At 30.9% G+C, this 21,492-nt stretch overlaps 2 protein-coding genes across 3 annotated transcripts; one reads left to right on the forward strand and one right to left on the reverse strand.

Annotated features, from left to right (window-relative positions):
• Positions 1 to 770: 770 nt before the first annotated feature.
• Positions 771 to 2,966, forward strand: LOC130447860 (peroxidase-like; the record flags this gene model as incomplete). Its single annotated transcript, XM_056784898.1, has 5 exons — positions 771 to 774; positions 1,053 to 1,398; positions 2,148 to 2,304; positions 2,376 to 2,546; positions 2,718 to 2,966. Coding segments are annotated over exons 1-5 (927 nt in total), but the record flags the coding sequence as incomplete, so codon positions are not given.
• A 1,694-nt stretch (positions 2,967 to 4,660) lies between these two features.
• LOC130447459 (peroxidase-like) lies at positions 4,661 to 20,505 on the reverse strand. 2 transcript variants are annotated; one of them, XR_008910254.1, is made up of 10 exons: positions 20,141 to 20,358; positions 15,804 to 15,965; positions 14,110 to 14,300; positions 13,213 to 13,408; positions 12,782 to 13,127; positions 12,569 to 12,725; positions 9,455 to 9,625; positions 9,059 to 9,357; positions 4,956 to 8,479; positions 4,663 to 4,902 (listed from the first exon to the last, which is right to left on the reverse strand). XR_008910254.1 is itself a non-coding variant. In XM_056784290.1 (9 exons), the coding sequence occupies exons 1-9, from the start codon at positions 20,343 to 20,345 to the stop codon at positions 8,374 to 8,376; spliced, it is 1,833 nt and encodes a 610-aa protein (XP_056640268.1). In that variant the 5' UTR covers positions 20,346 to 20,505; the 3' UTR covers positions 4,661 to 8,373. The 2 variants fall into 2 exon arrangements, 1 of the variants encoding a protein (XP_056640268.1); XM_056784290.1 differs by having other exon boundaries at positions 4,661 to 8,479; positions 20,141 to 20,505.
• Between the last annotated feature and the right edge of the window lie 987 nt (positions 20,506 to 21,492).

Genomic DNA, 21,492 nt, shown 5'->3' on the forward strand with positions numbered 1-21,492 from the left:
TAGAACGGGGGCTGGAGGAAAATTATTATTAGAAAATAGAAACGGTTTTGATTATCTCCCAAATGATCCTACAGGATCGACATGTCAAATTCCAGATAAAAAGAAAGAAATTTGTTACAAAACAGGTAATAAGCTACAGAATCCTTAGTAGAAATTTTCAATTTTTTATTTGCTTACCTCAGAAAAATACCTTAGGAATAGTTATTGGTTTTAAGAAAGTATTTTTCGAAGAATTTGAATATAGAACAAAGTGTTAAATTATATAATCCTTTTGTTTTTATTATTCTTGTTCATAATCTTTGTAACAATTTTAATAAATAATCGTCGTCTATTTATGTCATTATTTCGGAAACTTCCCGACTTTCCTGTTTAATTTGTCTCACAACAATTCAATCGGGTTGAGATCGGGCAATTGTAACGGCTAAATAATTACTCTCAGTATATTCTTCCTTTCTAATTATTTCAAATACTCTTCGAGGAATGCTTGGGATCTTTGTGAAGCTGGAATATGAATTTGAAACTTGAGAATTTTTCGTTTAATCAATTCTATTTCCTATTACAACGTACTGATTACAGATAAGCAAACTATTTGCGACATTTTTTTCTTCTTATCGTTTTTAATTCAAAATAATAAATCTCAAAACCTTAAGAAAACTACCTAGAAAGAATATTAAGGGTCTTATCAATTATCTCTCGTGTTAAAGCGTGTGACAGCCGATTTCAGCTCTTAATCTGTTAAAACGCTTCCCGAAAGAAGAAAGATCAATATTATGGGTGAGATTATCGAAAAAGTTCCAGACAAACGTGCAGTTAACATTCCATGTTTCTTGTTTTGAATGAGGCGTTGATATTTCCAAAGTGGCGACTGTCTTATCACGTGGAAGTCCGTGAATAGAAAGCAAAGTCCAAATCTCGTTACTCAAACGATCCTGACGTGGAACTCGTCACCGTTACCATAAAAAAATGTCAGTGGGGTTCCTAAGAGTTAAATTTTGTATTCGGGTTCTTATCTGGTTCTTATCTGGCTTCAATGAAGTCATTATATTTTTCAGGTGACGAGCGAGTGAATCAAAATCTAGATCTAGCACTAATGCACACGTACTGGACAAGATACCATAATAAAATTGCGAGTGAAATGGCCGGAATATATCCCGAATGGGATGACGAACAGCTTTTCCAGGAAACTAGAAGGATATTGATCGCGATTTATCAAAAAATCATGTTTTACGATGTTTTCCCATGGATTTTAGGTTGTGACAACATATGCGAACATGGTTTGGTATATTCTTCTTTGTCACAAATAGACGATTACAACAATACTTGTAAACCAAATATCTTGAGCGAGTTCGTACATGCAGCTTCTAAAGGGCTCCATGCTATGGTCCTAAGAAAATTGGAGTAAGTAGATTATTATAAATTAGAATTGGGCGTTAATCGTATTTATCACTTGAAAAACCGGCAACTACTGATTCTACACTTAGAGATGGTGATTATAGATCGTGCATTCTTCATACCTCGGGCACTTAGAGCAGCTGGTTGTCTATATAATCGCCCTACCACACCTGCAATTACCTATACAGTCCTTAAATTTGTTATTATTGGATAGTACTAGACCAAATACGTGAATCAAATCATTTTACGTGAAGATCTTCATTTAAATCATTTCCTTGACAAACTTGCAGGAGATCTAGTGTTTTCCATGAAAATTTCATCTACTTTTTTGCCTAATTGGTACGTGACAAACATATTTGAGGTAATGAACAACCGAATAGTTTAAAAAACTGCTTTAGAATCTAAATAAAACAATGTTTGGTGTGGTTTATAGTAATGTTTCTTTGAAATTTGTTTTTTTGGTCATTGAATCGGCTAAATAGATCATGTGCTAACACACCTCTAGACTTATTCCTTTGAGGTGATATCTAAAGTCTACAAGAATAAGCAAGCTACGGCTAAAGCATTGGAGGTCGGAATTACTGGAGACAATGGTTAATATTGAACGATATACATCATTTCCTTTCACCGTAACTATTGTAGACTATACTGATTAAGAATTATTATCAGTTGCTAAGTATTGAATTGAGCAGGAATCTAGCAAGTTAGGATTATCATAATACTTCTCTTATATTAGATTGTATAATAACTTTCAGATATTTTAATGAGAAAAGAAATGCTTTTAAAGATATTTCAATGAAAGATTCTTTCTATCGACCATATTCTATCGAAGAAGAATCAAATTTCGATGCACTGTCGATTGGACAAACTACGCAAAATCCGAATCATCAAGGCCCTAATTTCGAAAATGATGTAAGTAAGTCTTTATATATATATATATATATATATATAAAAAGAATATTCACGATTAATTTTTTCCTTAGATGACAAATTTTACATACACGGATGTATTGAAATATGTGTTGGACCTTCCAGCGCAGGATATTTGGAGATCAAGATGGGCAGGTACTCCGTCTTATAACGATATAAGATCTGAATGTGGTTTGATCAGAGCAACTGATTTCGATGAATTTAGGGACGCGATTGATCCACAGGTGGGTAACACCTGTGATAAATGTAATTTTGATATATAAAAACTTTTGATTTTAACTAAACTTCATGTTTTTATATAAAATTCTGATTGTACCAAAGCGTACGTCATCCAAATATTGTTTATAGTTTATTTTATGTATCAAGTATATTAAAAATAAATTTTTTCAAGTCAGAATATAGAAAAACTGAAGTCGGTATATCGGAATGTCGATGATGTAGATTTGTACGTCGGTGGACTTTTGGAAAGAAACTATCCGGGGGCAAAAGTCGGTACAACTTTTTTTTGGATCTTTATACAACAATTACTGCGTTTCCGACAATGCGATCGGTTCTGGTACGAGCATCCCGAAGCGGGATTCACGAAAATACAGTTGAAAATAATTAAAGGGGTGACTTTATCTAGTATTATGTGCGAAACTGGTAATAATATCCAGTCCATGCAAGTAGAAGCTTTGCAACCACCAAAAGGAATGTGAGTATCGATTTTTTTTTTATTTCACAACAATTTACAATAGATTTAGATAAAACATTATCAGACATGTCAACATCGGTATCTAGACAGGCTTATCCCATAAGCAGAATTATTAGATTGAACACATCTTGGTTGAAACAAAACAGATCTGTATCCTTTGAGGATTTTAACTTATCACTTTCTAATAAAGGAGAAATCGTTACCAAGAATCGATTACCCACTTGAAACTGGTGTAGTCGTCTTCTTAGACGTTAGTTTTTGTTTTTATTTATCAGAGAGCTTTGTACTTAGCATCAAATTAAGTAGATTGAGTCTACAAGATGGATACTTATGATTAACGTTACAGATATGGCTACGCACTTCCTCCTAGCTCTAACGTAGAGTTACTAATTGATTATTCTGAATTCCTAGCTTCAAGTTGAAAACTTACGAGGCTTGTCGATTGACTAATTTTTCTAAAACAATTCAGTTTTGATGAATATAAGGCAGTACTGAGATTCTCTTGGTTTGTCAATTTTGTAATATGGTCCTAATATGATATTTGTAGTGTAACATAATTCTAATAATCAAAATGTTGTTGGTAGACCTGGAGAAAAACCATCATCGCTATTTATCACGTTAAGTCTTCCGGTTTTTCTTGTTCTCTTGGTTGAAATTTGAATATTTGCATTGAATTTGATTTATAATTAAGTAAATAATTATATATTTTTGATTCGAGGAAATTATATTAATATTTTGATCATTTTATACGTTGTTTCAGAAATTTTCCGATCAGCTGTCAGTTTATACAGAAACTGGATTTTTCTAGATGGTTGGAAACGACTTATGAAGACACCACTTTCGAATACACTACTTATGAAGAGTTTACTCATGAAAGTTTTTATGAAATTACTGAAACCTATGAAATATATTCATAGAATGGCTATTGGAAAATTAATGAAATAAAAGTTGTTTAAACAAAAATATTTTTTTGTAAATATCAACAATAACACTGTCTCTTTCACGATGGCGCTTCAACCTTTTCCTATTGAAGGATTTTTACTTAAATAATGACAAGTCTACTTGTATGTGATTATTCCAAGCCCAAATATTTAGTAATAATACCAAAAATGTTCCCAAAAGACCGTTTACCAACATATTGTACCTCGTCTGTAGGTTAAATAGTATTTTCAATTTTTTTCATCAATTACTTATTTACGTATCAAATATTTCAATACTTATCTCCCTAACAACAACAAGGTAGACAATTATAATGTCAAGGTTATGTCGTAGATAAAAATAAAACAATTAATGAAACGAATTTTGCTTAAAAAAAAATATTTACTATACAAAACGATTTGGTGTCATGTAAAAATTGTTATATTCCAGATTTATCAATAGAACTCAACAAAAAACTATTGCCAAAGAACAAAAATACAATTTTTCATTTTGCAATTGTACTGAAATTAAAAATCGACTCTTTCATCGAACTTTATGTAAAATTCACGATCGCACGAATCCTACTGTGACTGCGCCAGTTAACAGTTTCTCTCATGAAACTTTTTTGTTGATTTTACAAATTAGTGGTACTAAAAAGTGCCAAATATTGAAGGTTTCACCCCTCCCTAAGATTTTGCTGGTCTTTAAGAAATGAGGAGTCAAATATAGTAAGTTTTATTCAGTACGATTTGAACTCTATGTTTATACAAATGGAAGCTATATTAAATCCGCGACCGTTGATGAAACTAGCCCTCAACGCTTCGTCGTACCTTCACCTTCATACAAAAGGTCCGAAACCTGGTTCAGGTAGATCATTTGTCAGCTGATTGCGGATCCTACAATGAGATTAGAAGCACAGTTTCCTAACGTCGCGTTCAATTTCCAGTGGAAAGTACCTGAAAAGTAAACTGTACCAAAATAGATCAATAAATATCATTGAACTCGAAGAAAGGATACGTACTGAGTTTGCACAAGCTCCGAAGATTCGAGAGGAAATCGCAGTACGTCTTTCTCAGTGTATTTTAGCTAAAGGTGAACATTTTAAGCTATTAATGTAGGTATCGTTGTATCCAATAAATATATTGAGAAGCAATTGTCTTAAGTCACCAACTGTCTTACTCTTTCTGCGGTTAGAAAAGCCTCTGAAATTAGGTTTTTACTCATAACATGGTTAAGATTTTACTTTACTGCACGTTTTTGTCTCAATTTGTATAACTTCTTCTTTCGTTATCCATCTTGGTCCACTTTTCAACTTATTTTATCAATTTCTTCATCTATATAATGTTATCTGTTGTTCCCATTAGTAATTGTTTAAAATCAACTTCATTTTTATCATTATTTTTTATCTTCTCGATAAATTCTATCATTTTTGTTCTTTACGTATATTTCGTCTTATATTCTACCCATTTTTAAAGATTTAATGATTTCGTGGAACAATTTTCGATTTCCTTTGTTGTCTTCTTCCAGTTTGATCCAAAGTATCGTTTTCTTTCCTTCGGCTATCACATATTTCCACTTTTATCTCTTCCATGTGTCTTCTTCCTTCATTATTTCTTCCTTTATTCTTATCGTCCACAGTGGTATCAATTTTTTCATATAGCTACTTTCGACGCTTCTTCCAAGTTTTCCAAGAAGTTTACAGTTGTTTAGATCACCACCGACCACAGCTCTGCGTTTGACTCTGTTCAGTTTCTCTACTATAACGTAGTAAATAATATATCTTTACGTACGGCTCTCCAATTTTTTTGTGTGGATATTTTTGTAGTAGAACCATGAGTTCGCTATTATCAGTTTATGTATTATCTTCTTCATTTGTGTTAACTGTCACAAGAATACTAAATGTTGTGAATGAAATGAAGTTGAGTTTGGAAACTCTCCATACAACCCTCGTACAAATATTGAATGAATAAGCGATCACGTAGTCTGAAGTTCTTGAATAACATTTATCTAAAACAGCGAACTGCTTTGTAGACAAACCAACGGTCGAACAAAACCGCTAGTCGTGACCTAAACGTTGTTGAAGGGTTGAAACGATGAGCTAGTGAGAATATGCAAATATTTGAGAGGGAGGTATACCGATTAGCGGGTAATTTAATTGTTTAGCAAATTGTCACGTTAGATTGTTATCATTGTAAGTAAATACTGTGATAATTATAATCATTTCAATATGATCTATTTTTTAACAATATTGGGTAGACAGAAATGACATTAAAACAGCTATTGAATGGTGAGTTTTGGTTCTTTAATGTATCAAACAGATTCTATGATAACACTATAAACTTTGGAACTATTAAAAATGCAATCAGAACTAGTAATAATAAAAACAGTCCATTCAAAAATACGGCAGACATAAGATATAATAATAAATGAAGATGAAATGAAAACCTAGGAGACTGGAAGACGATCAGAACTAGCAGAAACCGAAATAACAAAAAATAACGAATAGACGGAATAATGAAGTAAATGGTACAAATGAAAATAGCAGAGACATGGAAAGCACAAGTATAGATTTATAACAGAATAATGGAAGAAAACTGAAAGATGAAGATTCGCAACAAGGATTTAGAGCAAACAGAAAACCAGAGCAGTGATTATGAAGTAGAGAAAACGAATAAATGTATCAAGAGATTTATAAAAAAAAGACAACAATTTATGTCAGAGGTATCAAAAATGTTTGAAACATCAAAAGTTTAAAGTAGAAGATTATGTAAAGATTGCAGAAGAAGTTGCAATCAACAGACAATAAATAGAAGAAGAAAAATTAGAGCAGGTCGATTTATACGAAAGATATATGAAGCACGAACAAGGAAGGAAGATCCAGGATTAGCTGGACAGAAGAAATATAAATGAAAAAGCAAAAAACGAATTATGAGATGACAGAAAATAAAACAGAAGACACCTTAGGAAACAATGGAAGGTGTTGTGGAAGAAGAAATCCCAAAAATGGCCTATATCCTATATAATAAGCATCAGGATTAAGCGAAATCAATCTCTATCTAGAAAATAATTTTTCTCTGAATTCAAATTCTGCAATGTCGCTTTTAGAAGAATTTGGAAGACAATATCTCAGAATGGAAGACACGCAGTCTATTCTAAATATTCCGTCATTAAAACATTACATGGGACGGAAATCTATAACAGTTATTAATATTTAAAGCACTAAAAGTTTTGAAAATAGTGCACATTAATCTGAAGTCGTATCAAAATACCTCTTGTATTTTCTTTCTTTTGTCGACAGCACTAATAATTTTATTGAATGTACGTTCAGTATTAACATTAAATCATTAGTCATCTAGAACCTAATGACATTAGGTCTGAAAAATAGATGAAGGATATTGATTAAATTCGATTTATATATCCTTATATACAAGTTGTCATCATGTGTGGATAGTACACAAGTTGAAAATAGCCGCTTGGTTCTTAAATTGACACCACGGCTTCTTCTCTACATTTTTCTCAGGATTCTGCAGCTCTTACGAATATTCCTATGAGTCCCAGGCATGGATCAATAATAATAATCCTCCGTTTTTTCGCAATAGCTTCCTGGAATTGATTAGGCAGCCTCAAAATGATATTTGGATGAACCTTTATCTCATCCTTTTTTTGAACATTTTGTTGTTCTCTATCTAAAATTTCCATCTTATTAATTTGTGTTAATTCGACAGAGTCTTCACTGTAATTGAAATGTTTTTCAGGAGACAGTAATCATTATTTTGAGTATTTTCCAAACTATCAGAAGACATGGAAACATCCTTGTTATTATAGAATAAATATTGCATAGGCTTTGCATCTCTGTATTTTTTTTAAAACAACTATTTTCGTTTGTATCGATTCCACCAATAGTACTCTGATTCAATGTACGACAGTTTGACGAATCAATTCTGATTTCTTTGTTGATTTATCAAATTTTTCAGTGATGCTTTTAAAATTTTTATCAGTCAACATATTACTGGGAAAAAACAGGTTTGTGTTGACTCGAGTAATCCAATATCCCGAGAAGACTTTTTGATAATTAAATTAAAATGAAACTTTTGAAAAATTTTGTACAAAAATAAGCAATTCTAGCTTCAGTTATCATAGATCCAAGTAATGAAATGAAAAATTCAAAGATAAAACTTATTCGTTGTTGTTTTGTGATGATAAATTTCAATGAGTAGTTCCGAATACAAGGCGATTCAAAAATTATCTTGTTTTCATTTCTGATTAACAACAGTAGATCTAATCAAAGATTAATTCATCTCCAAGGTATCATCAACTATGTGAATTGATTTAGTAAAATGAAGTAACGAAGAATTTAATCCACATTTTATTAATGATCTTTCATTTAATTAATTTTTCGTTTCAATATACTAATTTCGTTGAAAAATTCTCTTCATTAATCAAATTTTCCGGGTACTGTTCCTCTTGGCAATTATTTCTTGATGATTTTCTTTCCATAAGTTCAAATTTACTCTGGGTATCTGATGGCAAGGAAGCCTAAGGTTACTAAAAAAATTTAAATCATAAATAAACTTGTTAACAGTGTTAATCTCATATGCCGATTCATGAAAATATTATGAATTGGATGTCAGTTTGTACAATATCAGCTTCAAATTGTTCAACAAAATGCTTTGAATTCATCTTGTTTATAAATTCATGCAGCTCTGTAACATGATGTATCATCATTATTGAATAGGCACTGAATCTGCAGTGAATATAATATCATCTATAGTCTAGAAAATAAAAATATAGATCCCCAATAACTTTTTATTGGCGATATTCCATCTCCAAAAACATTCATCTCACGATTATTTCTTAACCTCACTTTTCTAGACTATTAAATGTTACAAAATTTGACTTGTCCTTCTTCATATTCTATATTTTGAACTATATGAGCTTGATAATAATTTTTCTAGTGGAAAGCATGTCTAAAACCCAATTTGGTTTTCTTATTGCAGATTTAGTCGAGGTAATGGCCGAAAATTACAAAACCCGGTAATTACTGAGTATAGAAATCGATTCGGGAGATTCCCAGGAAACAGAATCATGCATTTAATATAATTAAACATAATTGAACCAATTTACCTGCTAGAAACTTGTAGAAATCCGTTCTTTTGCATGTGTGTTACGTTATTACCGTTATCACATATGAATCGGGAAAAACTAAATTTTTTAATCTCTTCCAATTGAAGACGCGTTAATCCGCTATGAGTATTTTCAAAGAAAAATCTATCGGATTTTCTAGTTCTGTAAAACTGTTCGTAAAATATACACAAAAATGTCGGTCCTAGTAAAGTACCAGGAACTTGCTTTTCCAAAGATCCAGCCACTATTAATTCTATATCGTCTACGTAATCATATATATGACCGAGTTTTTCCACTGACTGAAAATATAGTTGAATTATGAAAGGACTTTCTATTCAATTACACCATAAACAGCTTCATATTATAGTCGTATTTGTGTTAATTTTTTTCACTTACTGTGATGTCCATAACGTCTAACAGTTGATTGAAGTTCTGTACTCGTCCCAAGCCGCAAAATTCTCGTAAATCATTGTATGAACCCAAACCATGATCTCGTGCTCTTTGCACATCTAGCGCCTTCATATCGAAACCAAATTTGTATGTCATCGCAAAAAAGAAATTGGTAAGCTGCAAGAAGTGAATTTTGAGTATTGAAAGTGAAAGTTTATTGATTTGTTCTGCTGAAATTCCAATATTCATATAATGATGTCTGCAAAAATTTTTTCGTTGAATAGATCAAGATATTTGATACAAAAAAATAATTTTAGATAATTTTGAGAGATTCCCAACTTTGTGCTAATAGACTGAAAGGGATGAATTTGATTTATTCACTATAAATTCGAGAGAAGTTTTATGTTCAATTCAAGTGTTCAATACTTCAAAAATAACCAGAAATATATCAAAATTCGATAAAATATAACCTAATTACATGGAGGTTAAGATAAAATTACATACAATTCCATGTTTTCAAGAATAAATAACGAAGTACCCTGTACATTTGTTAGGACAAAAATTAAGATAAAATCATCTTGTACATATTGGTGATTAATAATTTGAGAGAATATAGTGCCAAAAAAAGTTATAGTTTAAAAAAATGAAAAAAAAACTGAATTAAGACGTAAGGTGCTTTCCTAATTAAATTTGTTAAGTTATAAACTATTTGTTAAAATAAAAAATAGCTCAAAATATTGATGCAGCTCACAATAAAACTTATTATCTCATGAAAATCATCCAATTCTGGAATTTTTTAAACTAGAAACGTCGTTTATTGATAATTAATAATTTGTTTTTCGACAGAGCATCCCCCAAAGCAGTTTCATTAACAAATGTATCAAAAAAGTTCTTCTCAACATTCAGAGACAACATTCGATTCAGATATTGACACAGGTGTAATGACAAAAGTTTAGTCATGGAAAAAAAGATTTAAAAAAATAGAAAAACACCACCACCAGCACTGTTTCCTCTATTAAAATTTCTTTTAAGTTCCCTATCTAGTTGGGAGCTAAAATCTATTATTCCTTCCATAATTTCTTTATTTGTACTCAATTCCTTCATGATTTCTTCAAAGTACCACAAAAGTGGAACGATATCAATAGAAAGCACGGTTTTTCAAGGTAAATCCATTCGAAAAGGTCATTCTGGATATCTTTTGATGTTCCTACCAGCACTGTTTCCTCTATTGAAATTTCCTTTAAGTTTCCTTTCTAGTTGGTAGCTAAAATCTATTATTCCTTCCATAATTTCTTTGTTTGTACTCAATTCCTTCATGATTTCTTCAAAGTACCACAAAAATGGAACGATATCAATAGAAGCCACGGTTTTTTCGAGGTAAATCCATTCGAAAAGGTCATTCTGGATATCTTTTGAAGTTCCTACCAGCACTGTTTCCTCTATTGAAATTTCCTTTAAGTTTCCTTTCTAGTTGGTAGCTAAAATCTATTATTCATTCCATAATTTCTTTGTTTGTACTCAATTCCTTCATGATTTCTTCAAAGTACCACAAAACTGGAACGATATCAATAGAAGCCATGGTTTTTTCGAGGTAAATCCATTCGAAAAGGTCATTCTGGATATCTTTTGAAGTTCCTACCAGCACTGTTTCCTCTATTGAAATTTCCTTTAAGTTTCCTTTCTAGTTGGTAGCTAAAATCTATTATTCCTTCCATAATTTCTTTGTTTGTACTCAATTCCTTCATGATTTCTTCAAAGTACCACAAAACTGGAACGATATCAATAGAAGCCAAGGTTTTTTCGAGGTAAATCCATTCGAAAAGGTCATTCTGGATATCTTTTGATGTTCCTACCAGCACTGTTTCCTCTATTGAAATTTCCTTTAAGTTTCCTTTCTAGTTGGTAGCTAAAATCTATTATTCATTCCATAATTTCTTTGTTTGTACTCAATTCCTTCATGATCTCTTCAAAGTACCACAAAACTGGAACGATATCAATAGAAAGCACGGTTTTTCAAGGTAAATCCATTCGAAAAGGTCATTCTGGATATCTTTTGATGTTCCTACCAGCACTGTTTCCTCTATTGAAATTTCCTTTAAGTTTCCTTTCTAGTTGGTAGCTAAAATCTATTATTCATTCCATAATTTCTTTGTTTGTACTCAATTCCTTCATGATTTCTTCAAAGTACCACAAAACTGGAACGATATCAATAGAAGCCATGGTTTTTTCGAGGTAAATCCATTCGAAAAGGTCATTCTGGATATCTTTTGATGTTCCTACCAGCACTGTTTCCTCTATTGAAATTTCCTTTAAGTTTCCTATCTAGTTGGGAGCTAAAATCTATTATTCCTTCCATAATTTCTTTGTTTGTACTCAATTCCTTCATGATTTCTTCAAAGTACCACAAAACTGGAACGATATCAATAGAAGCCATGGTTTTTTCGAGGTAAATCCATTCGAAAAGGTCATTCTGGATATCTTTTGAAGTTCCTACCAGCACTGTTTCCTCTATTAAAATTTCTTTTAAGTTCCCTATCTAGTTGGGAGCTAAAATCTATCATTCTTTAAAAATTTCTTTGTTTATACTCAATTTACTCGGTCAAATTCGAGCCAGCTTTAGAGCTAGCCGCAGCTCAATAAGAAGAGGCTATCGATATTTGCACAAATTGAAAATTATCTTGGTGAAACACAGTTTCTTCTTAGCCAAATGCGGCCATTTGATCAATTGCTGCAATTGAAATTATCCCACCGACGCCATGATCTTGCTTGCAGATGGAACGGTCTTTGCCTTCTTTGGAGCTGGTTTTCCTTTTCCAGTCCATTGTTTTGATTGTTTATTTGATGTGATGTGAGGTGATGAACCCACGATTCATTCATGGTTATGAGACGGCCCAAACCATGACCAATATCTTCACTACGCTGTTCCATCGTGAGCAAACGCTTCACCTATCTCGGCGCAGCTTTCTCATATACAAATTATCAATTAACATGAGATGTAACCGCACTTTTTGAAATACCTCCTATATCTGCTAGATATAGATTGTTGTATCTCAAAAAGGAACCTGACTTTCTATTTTGATCAATCACGATTTGAATTATGATCTGAATAGGAATACTCACTTCGGGATCGGTAAATGCATCGGGAGTTAGAGATGGTTGCGTGGTCATACCTCGTAACAAAGAATCGAATATATCGCTTCTTTCTAAACAATTTGGTCTAAACATATAATCTCTCTGAACCAATGTTCTATAAGGACACCCAGACGAATCTGCGAGCCTAAAACGTATCTTAAAATCAGTCTATCTATTGAATTATTAATAAATAATACTCACTGTAATGTACCGGGTATCATAGAGTGAAAATGCCTGAAAGCCCCATGGGCAAACTCGTTATAAATATGCGGTCTCATATTTCCATCATAATCGTTGATGAAATTATCACAATCGGAGATAATTCCAAGTTGAAGTAGCTGCTTCCTTGAAGTCCATAATGGTAAAAGCTCATAATAGGTTAAATATTGATGTTCTGCTATAGCAATACTTCTTGCTATATTAAAAAGTTTCTCATCGTTCCAATGTGGGTTTATTCTAGAAAGTTCTCGCGCTAATCTGTTGTGTTCTCTTGGCCATAATGTATGTAGTATCACGAGATTGAGATGTTGATTCGCTCTATCATCACCTTATAAAAATAATTCAAAAAAATATGTAGTATGTGCTAATTCATCATGTTATGTCGAAGAATTTCAAGATATTTTGATCCCTACCTGTTTGATAACATCTTTCGCCCTTAGGTAGAAAAGGACACATTAATTCTTTGTCATTGGCTTCTGGTAACCATTCCCTATGATTTCGGACGTTAAGTTGAAGCAATCCGTTTTTTTGAGCTCTATAACTCCGAGATTCTTCCTCGGTATTACCATATACATTCGATAAATCCAAGAAAGCAGTAACTCCTGATATCTACAACATCAATATTTTGAAATATTGATAACCATTTAGGGCAAAAAGTGTTCTACATTGAAAAATTGGATACTACATTCCCCATTCTTTTCACCACAAGAAAACTAGTAGCTCAACATAAACAACAAGAGCTGAAGTGTTAAAAAAATGATATTCGTATCTCAAGATGAACATTTAGGACACACAGAATATTTCAGTACACGCTGCTGTTTATTTTATGAATTTTTGATATATCGAAGCATCCATACAAATCAAAAGAATAGAAATGCAGACGCATTTGGTTTGATGAATAATTCTGATGAGCTGAATATAAAAAATTATTGTAAATATTTGGTAGAAACTTAATTATTGATTTGAAACAGAACTGTTTATGTCTGGGTGATGTAGGCAATCATACTGTAACCGGAAATTGAAATGGTAGTAGACATTTTGTAATTAAACATAAATTCCACCATCTCGAGAATCTTGAATCAATCCAACCTACAATTGAAGGTATGAACCACGAAGAGTTCCAAGTATGAGATTCTGATCATCACAAGTTTTGTATTCTAGTCGAAGTAATGGATTTAAATTTTATAAATATGGATGAAAATATGATTAAACTACTGAAAAAGAATCGTTAAATCAAACTTTTACTATTTTCACACATTCTATTGAATATAATCAACAACTTTGAATTATATTCAACTAATGATTCTTACCTGTGAAATGTTTTGTAGATAAAGAGAACATCCACGCTCCTGATTGGTTTGAGATCTCATCATTGATAAACAAGTTGCATTTATTATCGAATAATTGGGATCATCATGAGGAATTTTAATAGGTATACAATTACTCGGCATATGATCCTTTTCTTGAAATGTTGAAGTACAACATGATAACGGATCTCCAACTAAATATTAGGAAAATATAATTTAGAAAAAAGTCTCTAAATCGTTGAACATTCCGAGATAAAAGTCCTCTCAATGAAATTTTACTTATACTCAAAGGAATCATCAACAAAATCAAATAACTTTTGTAAAAATTCCACTCATTATGGGGTTGTGGGGTTTGTTTTCCTTTTGATAGATGTTTTTACTTTCACAGTTCCGCGCAATATTACTAATTAAGAAGTCTAAAACTGCCGAGGGTTGTTACCACCCTCTAGAAGACGACAATATAAACATTAGTCCTCAAATGAAGTACCTGCTGGAAAAAACGTCATTTTTGGAATCGCTGGTGGCTGTTAACAAGAAGAAACCATTAAAATGATTGTAGACGATATTGAAGATGAAAATTCAATGCTTATTGTGAGACGAAGCCGCATATTTACTGACTACAGATTATTTTCAGAATTGTAAAGAATTCTTTGCCAGCTATATTATGGGAACGTGGCAACGAAAAACCAAAGTGGACTAACTTTAATATATTTTCCGAGCTTTCGAATATTCATGGTCAAATACAATATAAAAAATATGTATGATAATAATAAAATTCCACTTACAATGATTAATTGAAATTTTCGGTGATTTTTGATAGTATCAATGCTTGTATAAATTTTCAAACTCATAAAATCAATATTCAAATTGACGTTAATAGAAATATTGATTCTGGTATAGGAATTTTCATAAATTTGTAACTGGTTAAATTATGAATGACGTTAAATTTTTATAGGTTAGATAAGGATAAGTTGTATTGAATGATGTTCAATATTGATTGGTTAATTTATGTATAATTTTATAGGTTAGGTCATTATAAGTTAAGCTGAAATTTATAGGTTAGGTGAGGTTGTTAATGGCGTTGAATTTTTATAGAATTTATTATTTCAAAGTCTTAGTTATTCACAAATTACACTAAGGTTATTTAAATCATTTTGTATACAGATATATACAAGCTACAACTTCATGGCTATTCAATTCAACCCGATTTCGATTTTTTTTTGAAAATGTCAGAACGTCGCTATATTGAAATACACTATTCTCTGTTCCAGGTGAATATTCGCTACCATTTTAAGTGATCCAGACGAAAATTTGATCCAATTGAAACGACACGAAAGCTAAAAAAACTCAAGATTCGCAGAAGGATATATAAAAGACATTATCAATAAAACATTAACATAACCTAGAAGATTTTGGATTCATTCCAGTTTTGGCTAATTTATGGTACACAACCCAATATCCAACAGTACCACAATTAATCCCAATAGGTGAATAAGAAGACAAAAATCGATACAATGGCCAGCGCAATTACATCATAAGATTTATTTCTGTGGATATAAATTAAAGGTGTTGTGTAGAAAACAAAACTTTTCGTTTTAATTAACCTAAAATACTGATTGACTATCAGGTTTCTCATTTCTCGATTGTTTGCTATTAAGACGAATTAATTAGTATTTTGATCATGATGTTCGACTTACCTATGAAAGCCTCGCTCAAATCGTGTGCTACCAATTGACCATACTGAACAGCACTAATCGTTAAATCCGGATCTGGAGAAGTTTCGTCCAGGAAAAGAGTAGTCGATATTAACCTAGCGCTAGGTAACGGTTTACCATTTTTTGAGTGCGCCAATGCAAATTCTGAGAAATCAACCACGATTTATTTAAAACGGTATCACAAATTAAGTAGAAAACATATTAAAGACAGTCTAGTTTTTTCAAATGACTATTCCTGTGTAATATAGAATCTCTTCGACACATGCGGGTGTCTCATAGTCCCATAGCATGGATTAAGTTGAATATAAAATGTCGTTTTACCGTAATTAACTTTAAAAATTAATTATTTTGCAAGCAATAGAGTAATACAATTTTTTTTGGTATAAAAATACGGGGATTGCTCAAGAGTTTGAAGGTAATTTTAGTATAACTATAACAAATAATTGCTCTCACCAGTAAGAGTATCTAAGGACTAGATATTGAAATAGAACTGGAACATAAGTCCAAGTACAAAGTTATGGAAGTTCGAGACATTCAAATGACCTGATCAAACTGATGTGATGAATATCTGTATCAGGTTAATTTTGTGGCTGGTTTTAAGGTTTTGTAAGATTGCAAAGGAATCAATTGATTCCTCCTACAGTTTTTTGAAAAGTATGGTGGAAACTGGTGGAAAATTTATGGAGAATATGACACGACAGACACCAAGAGAATAAATCTTAAAGAACACAAAGCGCTATAAACTTATATTGAAAAGCACTTTAGAATTGAAAAATTTTCACCAGGAACAAAAAGTGAAGATTTTCAATAGATTGAATTCAATACTTTAAAGGAGTATTGATGAGCAAGTGTACAAACTAAAACAGAAAGAAGATATAGATATAGAAGATCTCGTGGAGGAACCAACTGATGAAGAACTCTTACTTACATGAGTTTCATCGAAATCTGAAGACAGAAAATGGATTATACGTGAATAGAAGGTATTTTTGGGGGAAGTAAAACCAAATGGAGGACTTAGGAGAAGAAGAACTGTAGAGTATTCATATAAATATCAATCAAATCAGTGTTTATAGCATACTAAAAGAATAAATCTACGAAAAGGGTTATTGAAGAAAAGGTAGAAGTTTAACAAGGAAAAACAGGTCAAAGAAAAAAGTTATTGGAATACGTTGTTTAAAATCAATATTCACATCTCTATACCAAATCGTCGGTCAGCTAAAATCATTTTTCATGCTTCACAAATCAAAAATAGTGTTGGAAAAAACAATTGTATCCATAGCATTTTTGAAATGAATTATCAACATAACTTTAGAGGAAAAAGTTTTCTGGAGCCAAGGAAAGATCAATAAATACTGCAATTTACAAAATTACTGCTTGGCGTTTGATCAAGAGATGGTGAGATATCATCACAATGATAAGAAATAGAAGAAATGCTGAATATTTCGAGCAAAACAAAATGAAAGACATTAGAGTTTGATATATGATGAATACAAACCTCATATGAACTGGGAAATACTGAGAGGAATGAACGCCGTCAAAAAAAGATGATAAAAAAAGATAAGAAATGGACGGGATAGAAAAAAATATTACAGAAATAGAACAAAACAAAACTAGAGACATTATAATTTGATATATGATGAATACAAAACTCATATGAACTGGGAAATACTAAGAGGAATGAATGGTCAAAAAAGATGTTAAAAAATTATAAGAAATAGACGGGATAGAAAAAAATATTACAGAAATAGAACAAAACAAAACTAGAGACATTAGAATTTGATATATGATGAATACAAAACTCATATGAACTGGGAAATACTAAGAGGAATGAATGGTCAAAAAAGATGTTAAAAAATTATAAGAAATAGACGGGATAGAAAAAAATATTACAGAAATAGAACAAAACAAAACTAGAGACATTAGAATTTGATATATGATGAATACAAAACTCATATGAATTGGGAAATACTAAGAGGAATGAATGGTCAAAAAAGATGATAAAAAATTATAAGAAATAGACGGGATAACAAAAAATGCTAAAGGAATAGAACAAAACAAAATTAGAGATATTATAATTTGATATTTGAGTTAATATAAACCTCATATGAACTGGGAAATACTGAGAGGAATGAACGCCGTCAAAAAAAGATGATAAAAAAAGATAAGAAATGGACGGGATAGAAAAAAATGTTAAATAAATAGAACAAAACAAAACTAGAGACATTATAATTTGATATATGATGAATACAAACCCCATATGAACTGGGAAATACTAAGAGGAATGAATGGTCAAAAAAGATGATAAAAAATTATAAGAAATAGACGGGATAACAAAAAATGCTTAAGGAATAGAACAAAACAAAATTAGAGATATTATAATTTGATATTTGAGTTAATATAAACCTCATATGAACTGGGAAATACTGAGAGGAATGAACGCCGTCAAAAAAAGATGATAAAAAAAGATAAGAAATGGACGGGATAGAAAAAAATGTTAAATAAATAGAACAAAACAAAACTAGAGACATTATAATTTGATATATGATGAATACAAACCCCATATGAACTGGGAAATACTAAGAGGAATGAATGGTCAAAAAAGATGATAAAAATTTATAAGAAATAGACGGGATAACAAAAAATGCTAAAGGAATAGAACAAAACAAAATTAGAGATATTATAATTTGATATTTGAGTTAATATAAACCTCATATGAACTGGGAAATACTGAGAGGAATGAACGCCGTCAAAAAAAGATGATAAAAAAAGATAAGAAATGGATGGGATAGAAAAAAATGTTAAATAAATAGAACAAAACAAAACTAGAGACATTATAATTTGATATATGATGAATACAAACCCCATATGAACTGGGAAATACTAAGAGGAATGAATGGTCAAAAAAGATGATAAAAAATTATAAGAAATAGACGGGATAACAAAAAATGCTAAAGGAATAGAACAAAACAAAATTAGAGATATTATAATTTGATATATGATGAATACAAAACTCATATGAATTGGGAAATACTAAGAGGAATGAATGGTCAAAAAAGATGATAAAAAATTATAAGAAATAGACGGGATAACAAAAAATGCTTAAGGAATAGAACAAAACAAAATTAGAGATATTATAATTTGATATTTGAGTTAATATAAACCTCATATGAACTGGGAAATACTGAGAGGAATGAACGCCGTCAAAAAAAGATGATAAAAAAAGATAAGAAATGGATGGGATAGAAAAAAATGTTAAATAAATAGAACAAAACAAAACTAGAGACATTATAATTTGATATATGATGAATACAAAACTCATATGAATTGGGAAATACTAAGAGGAATGAATGGTCAAAAAAGATGATAAAAAATTATAAGAAATAGACGGGATAACAAAAAATGCTAAAGGAATAGAACAAAACAAAATTAGAGATATTATAATTTGATATATGATGAATACAAAACTCATATGAATTGGGAAATACTAAGAGGAATGAATGGTCAAAAAAGATGATAAAAAATTATAAGAAATAGACGGGATAACAAAAAATGCTTAAGGAATAGAACAAAACAAAATTAGAGATATTATAATTTGATATTTGAGTTAATATAAACCTCATATGAACTGGGAAATACTGAGAGGAATGAACGCCGTCAAAAAAAGATGATAAAAAAAGATAAGAAATGGATGGGATAGAAAAAAATGTTAAATAAATAGAACAAAACAAAACTAGAGACATTATAATTTGATATATGATGAATACAAACCCCATATGAACTGGGAAATACTAAGAGGAATGAATGGTCAAAAAAGATGATAAAAAATTATAAGAAATAGACGGGATAACAAAAAATGCTAAAGGAATAGAACAAAACAAAATTAGAGATATTATAATTTGATATATGATGAATACAAAACTCATATGAATTGGGAAATACTAAGAGGAATGAATGGTCAAAAAAGATGATAAAAAATTATAAGAAATAGACGGGATAACAAAAAATGCTAAAGGAATAGAACAAAACAAAATTAGAGATATTATAATTTGATATTTGAGTTAATATAAACCTCATATGAACTGGGTAATACTGAGAGGAATGAAGGTTCATAGAAAGAAGAGAAAAAAATAACAAAATCCTATGATTACCGCTGCAGCTGGAACCAAAAGGTAACAGGTGAGAAAAACTGAGATCTAGCCGATTAAAATAACTAGATATAGAAATAATTGAAAAATAAAAACTAAACGAGAAAATACTTAAGTGACAGTATAGGAAGTGAGGTTAGGATTTGGGAAGAAAATTTTCACATTTTTACTCACTTCTTCCGTATTTTGCTGGTACTAATCTATCGTAGACAGAAAATTGGGTTCCCCAATTGGGATGATCTATATTATTACAAGATCCGTCAACAGATCTAGCGTAAATATTGTTTTGATAACAACGTGCATTCTGATAACCGCATTCGTGATTTGCTTCAACAATAGTGTATGTAATAAAAACACAAGCCTGCCATAAAAACATCATTTCGAACTAACAACAACCTTCAAACTAATCCATTGAATTTCATTCCTTCGAAATTATAGGTAATTTAAGATAAGTAGCAAATTTCATTTATTTCAGTCGATGGTTTTCGGCACGTTTTTATATTTCGAATAACATTTTTTTCTCAATTTATTATTGTTACTGATTATTGGTATAGTTTCATAAGTTTGGAAATATCGTTTTTAATAATGGTACATTGTGTTAGTAGCCGTGGAATCAATAGAATTCAATTGAAGTCTGTAATTATGCTTTCGGTACAAGCTACGAATATAATTTTTCATGATATCAAAATATTAGTACTCATCACACAATATTGATCATGTATTTATTCCTTAAACCGATAAAAAGCATTTGACAGAGTACCTAGAAAAAAAAAATAAGGAAGAAACTGCCCGAAATATTATATATGAAGAAAATACAAAATATTAATGGAAAGATTGAGAATGCAGTCATGAGAAATAACAAAATATCAAAAGGCTTCACTACAAATATAAGATTCAACACAAGGGGAAGCTTAAGTTTGTTACCATTCATCATATTCATCATCATAAAATATGTGTGGGACACTCTACAAAGAGTTAACATCAAACATGTTAAACTTATAACAAAGAACGAAAAAATGATAAAAGAAAACATCGAGGTAGCAGTAATAGACATGGAAATTCGATAAGAAAAAACCAAGGAACAATGAATAATAGATGAAAACGGTACACAACATTAAGACATTAATAAGAAAATTAAAAACACTAATAAACTATACATGAACAGAATAAATTATCCAGAAAAAAATAGGGATCCTACTAGAAGAAAATGGAGCCATGAAATGCTGTTAATCTTATTCTGAAGATAGAAAAATATGCTAGCGAGTTCAACGAAAAATAATATACTAAAGACATCTTCTTTGATGTCACCAAAGTCTTAGATCATATCTACTACTAAAGTTTGAAATTCAAGATGAAATAAGCAGGATTTTCCATTTATTTTCTCTTCACAATGAGCAAAATAGCTGAAGGAGTCATTTTGAAATAACTGTTGGAAGAAACAGAGTCAAAAGGATCGTTTCAGAAGAAAATGAAGTTGTGAAATATTGAAAACCATATTTTGAAGATAATAGAAGACGCCAGCCAAA

The sequence above is a fragment of the Diorhabda sublineata genome, chromosome 8, assembly GCF_026230105.1.
Source record: "Diorhabda sublineata isolate icDioSubl1.1 chromosome 8, icDioSubl1.1, whole genome shotgun sequence".
Taxonomy (NCBI): domain Eukaryota; kingdom Metazoa; phylum Arthropoda; class Insecta; order Coleoptera; family Chrysomelidae; genus Diorhabda; species Diorhabda sublineata.

Bases quoted from the DNA above. Each gene is read 5' to 3' on its own strand.
- LOC130447459 (XM_056784290.1), bottom strand. From the start codon at position 20,345: ATGATGTTTTTATGGCAGGCTTGTGTTTTTATTACATACACTATTGTT. The intron at 14,301-15,803 runs GTAAGTCGAACA...CCTAATATTTAG, and splicing joins TTTGAGCGAGGCTTTCATAG to TTGGAGATCCGTTATCATGT. The intron at 9,626-12,568 runs GTGAGTATTCCT...CACTTCTTGCAG, and splicing joins ATGCATTTACCGATCCCGAA to CTTACCAATTTCTTTTTTGC.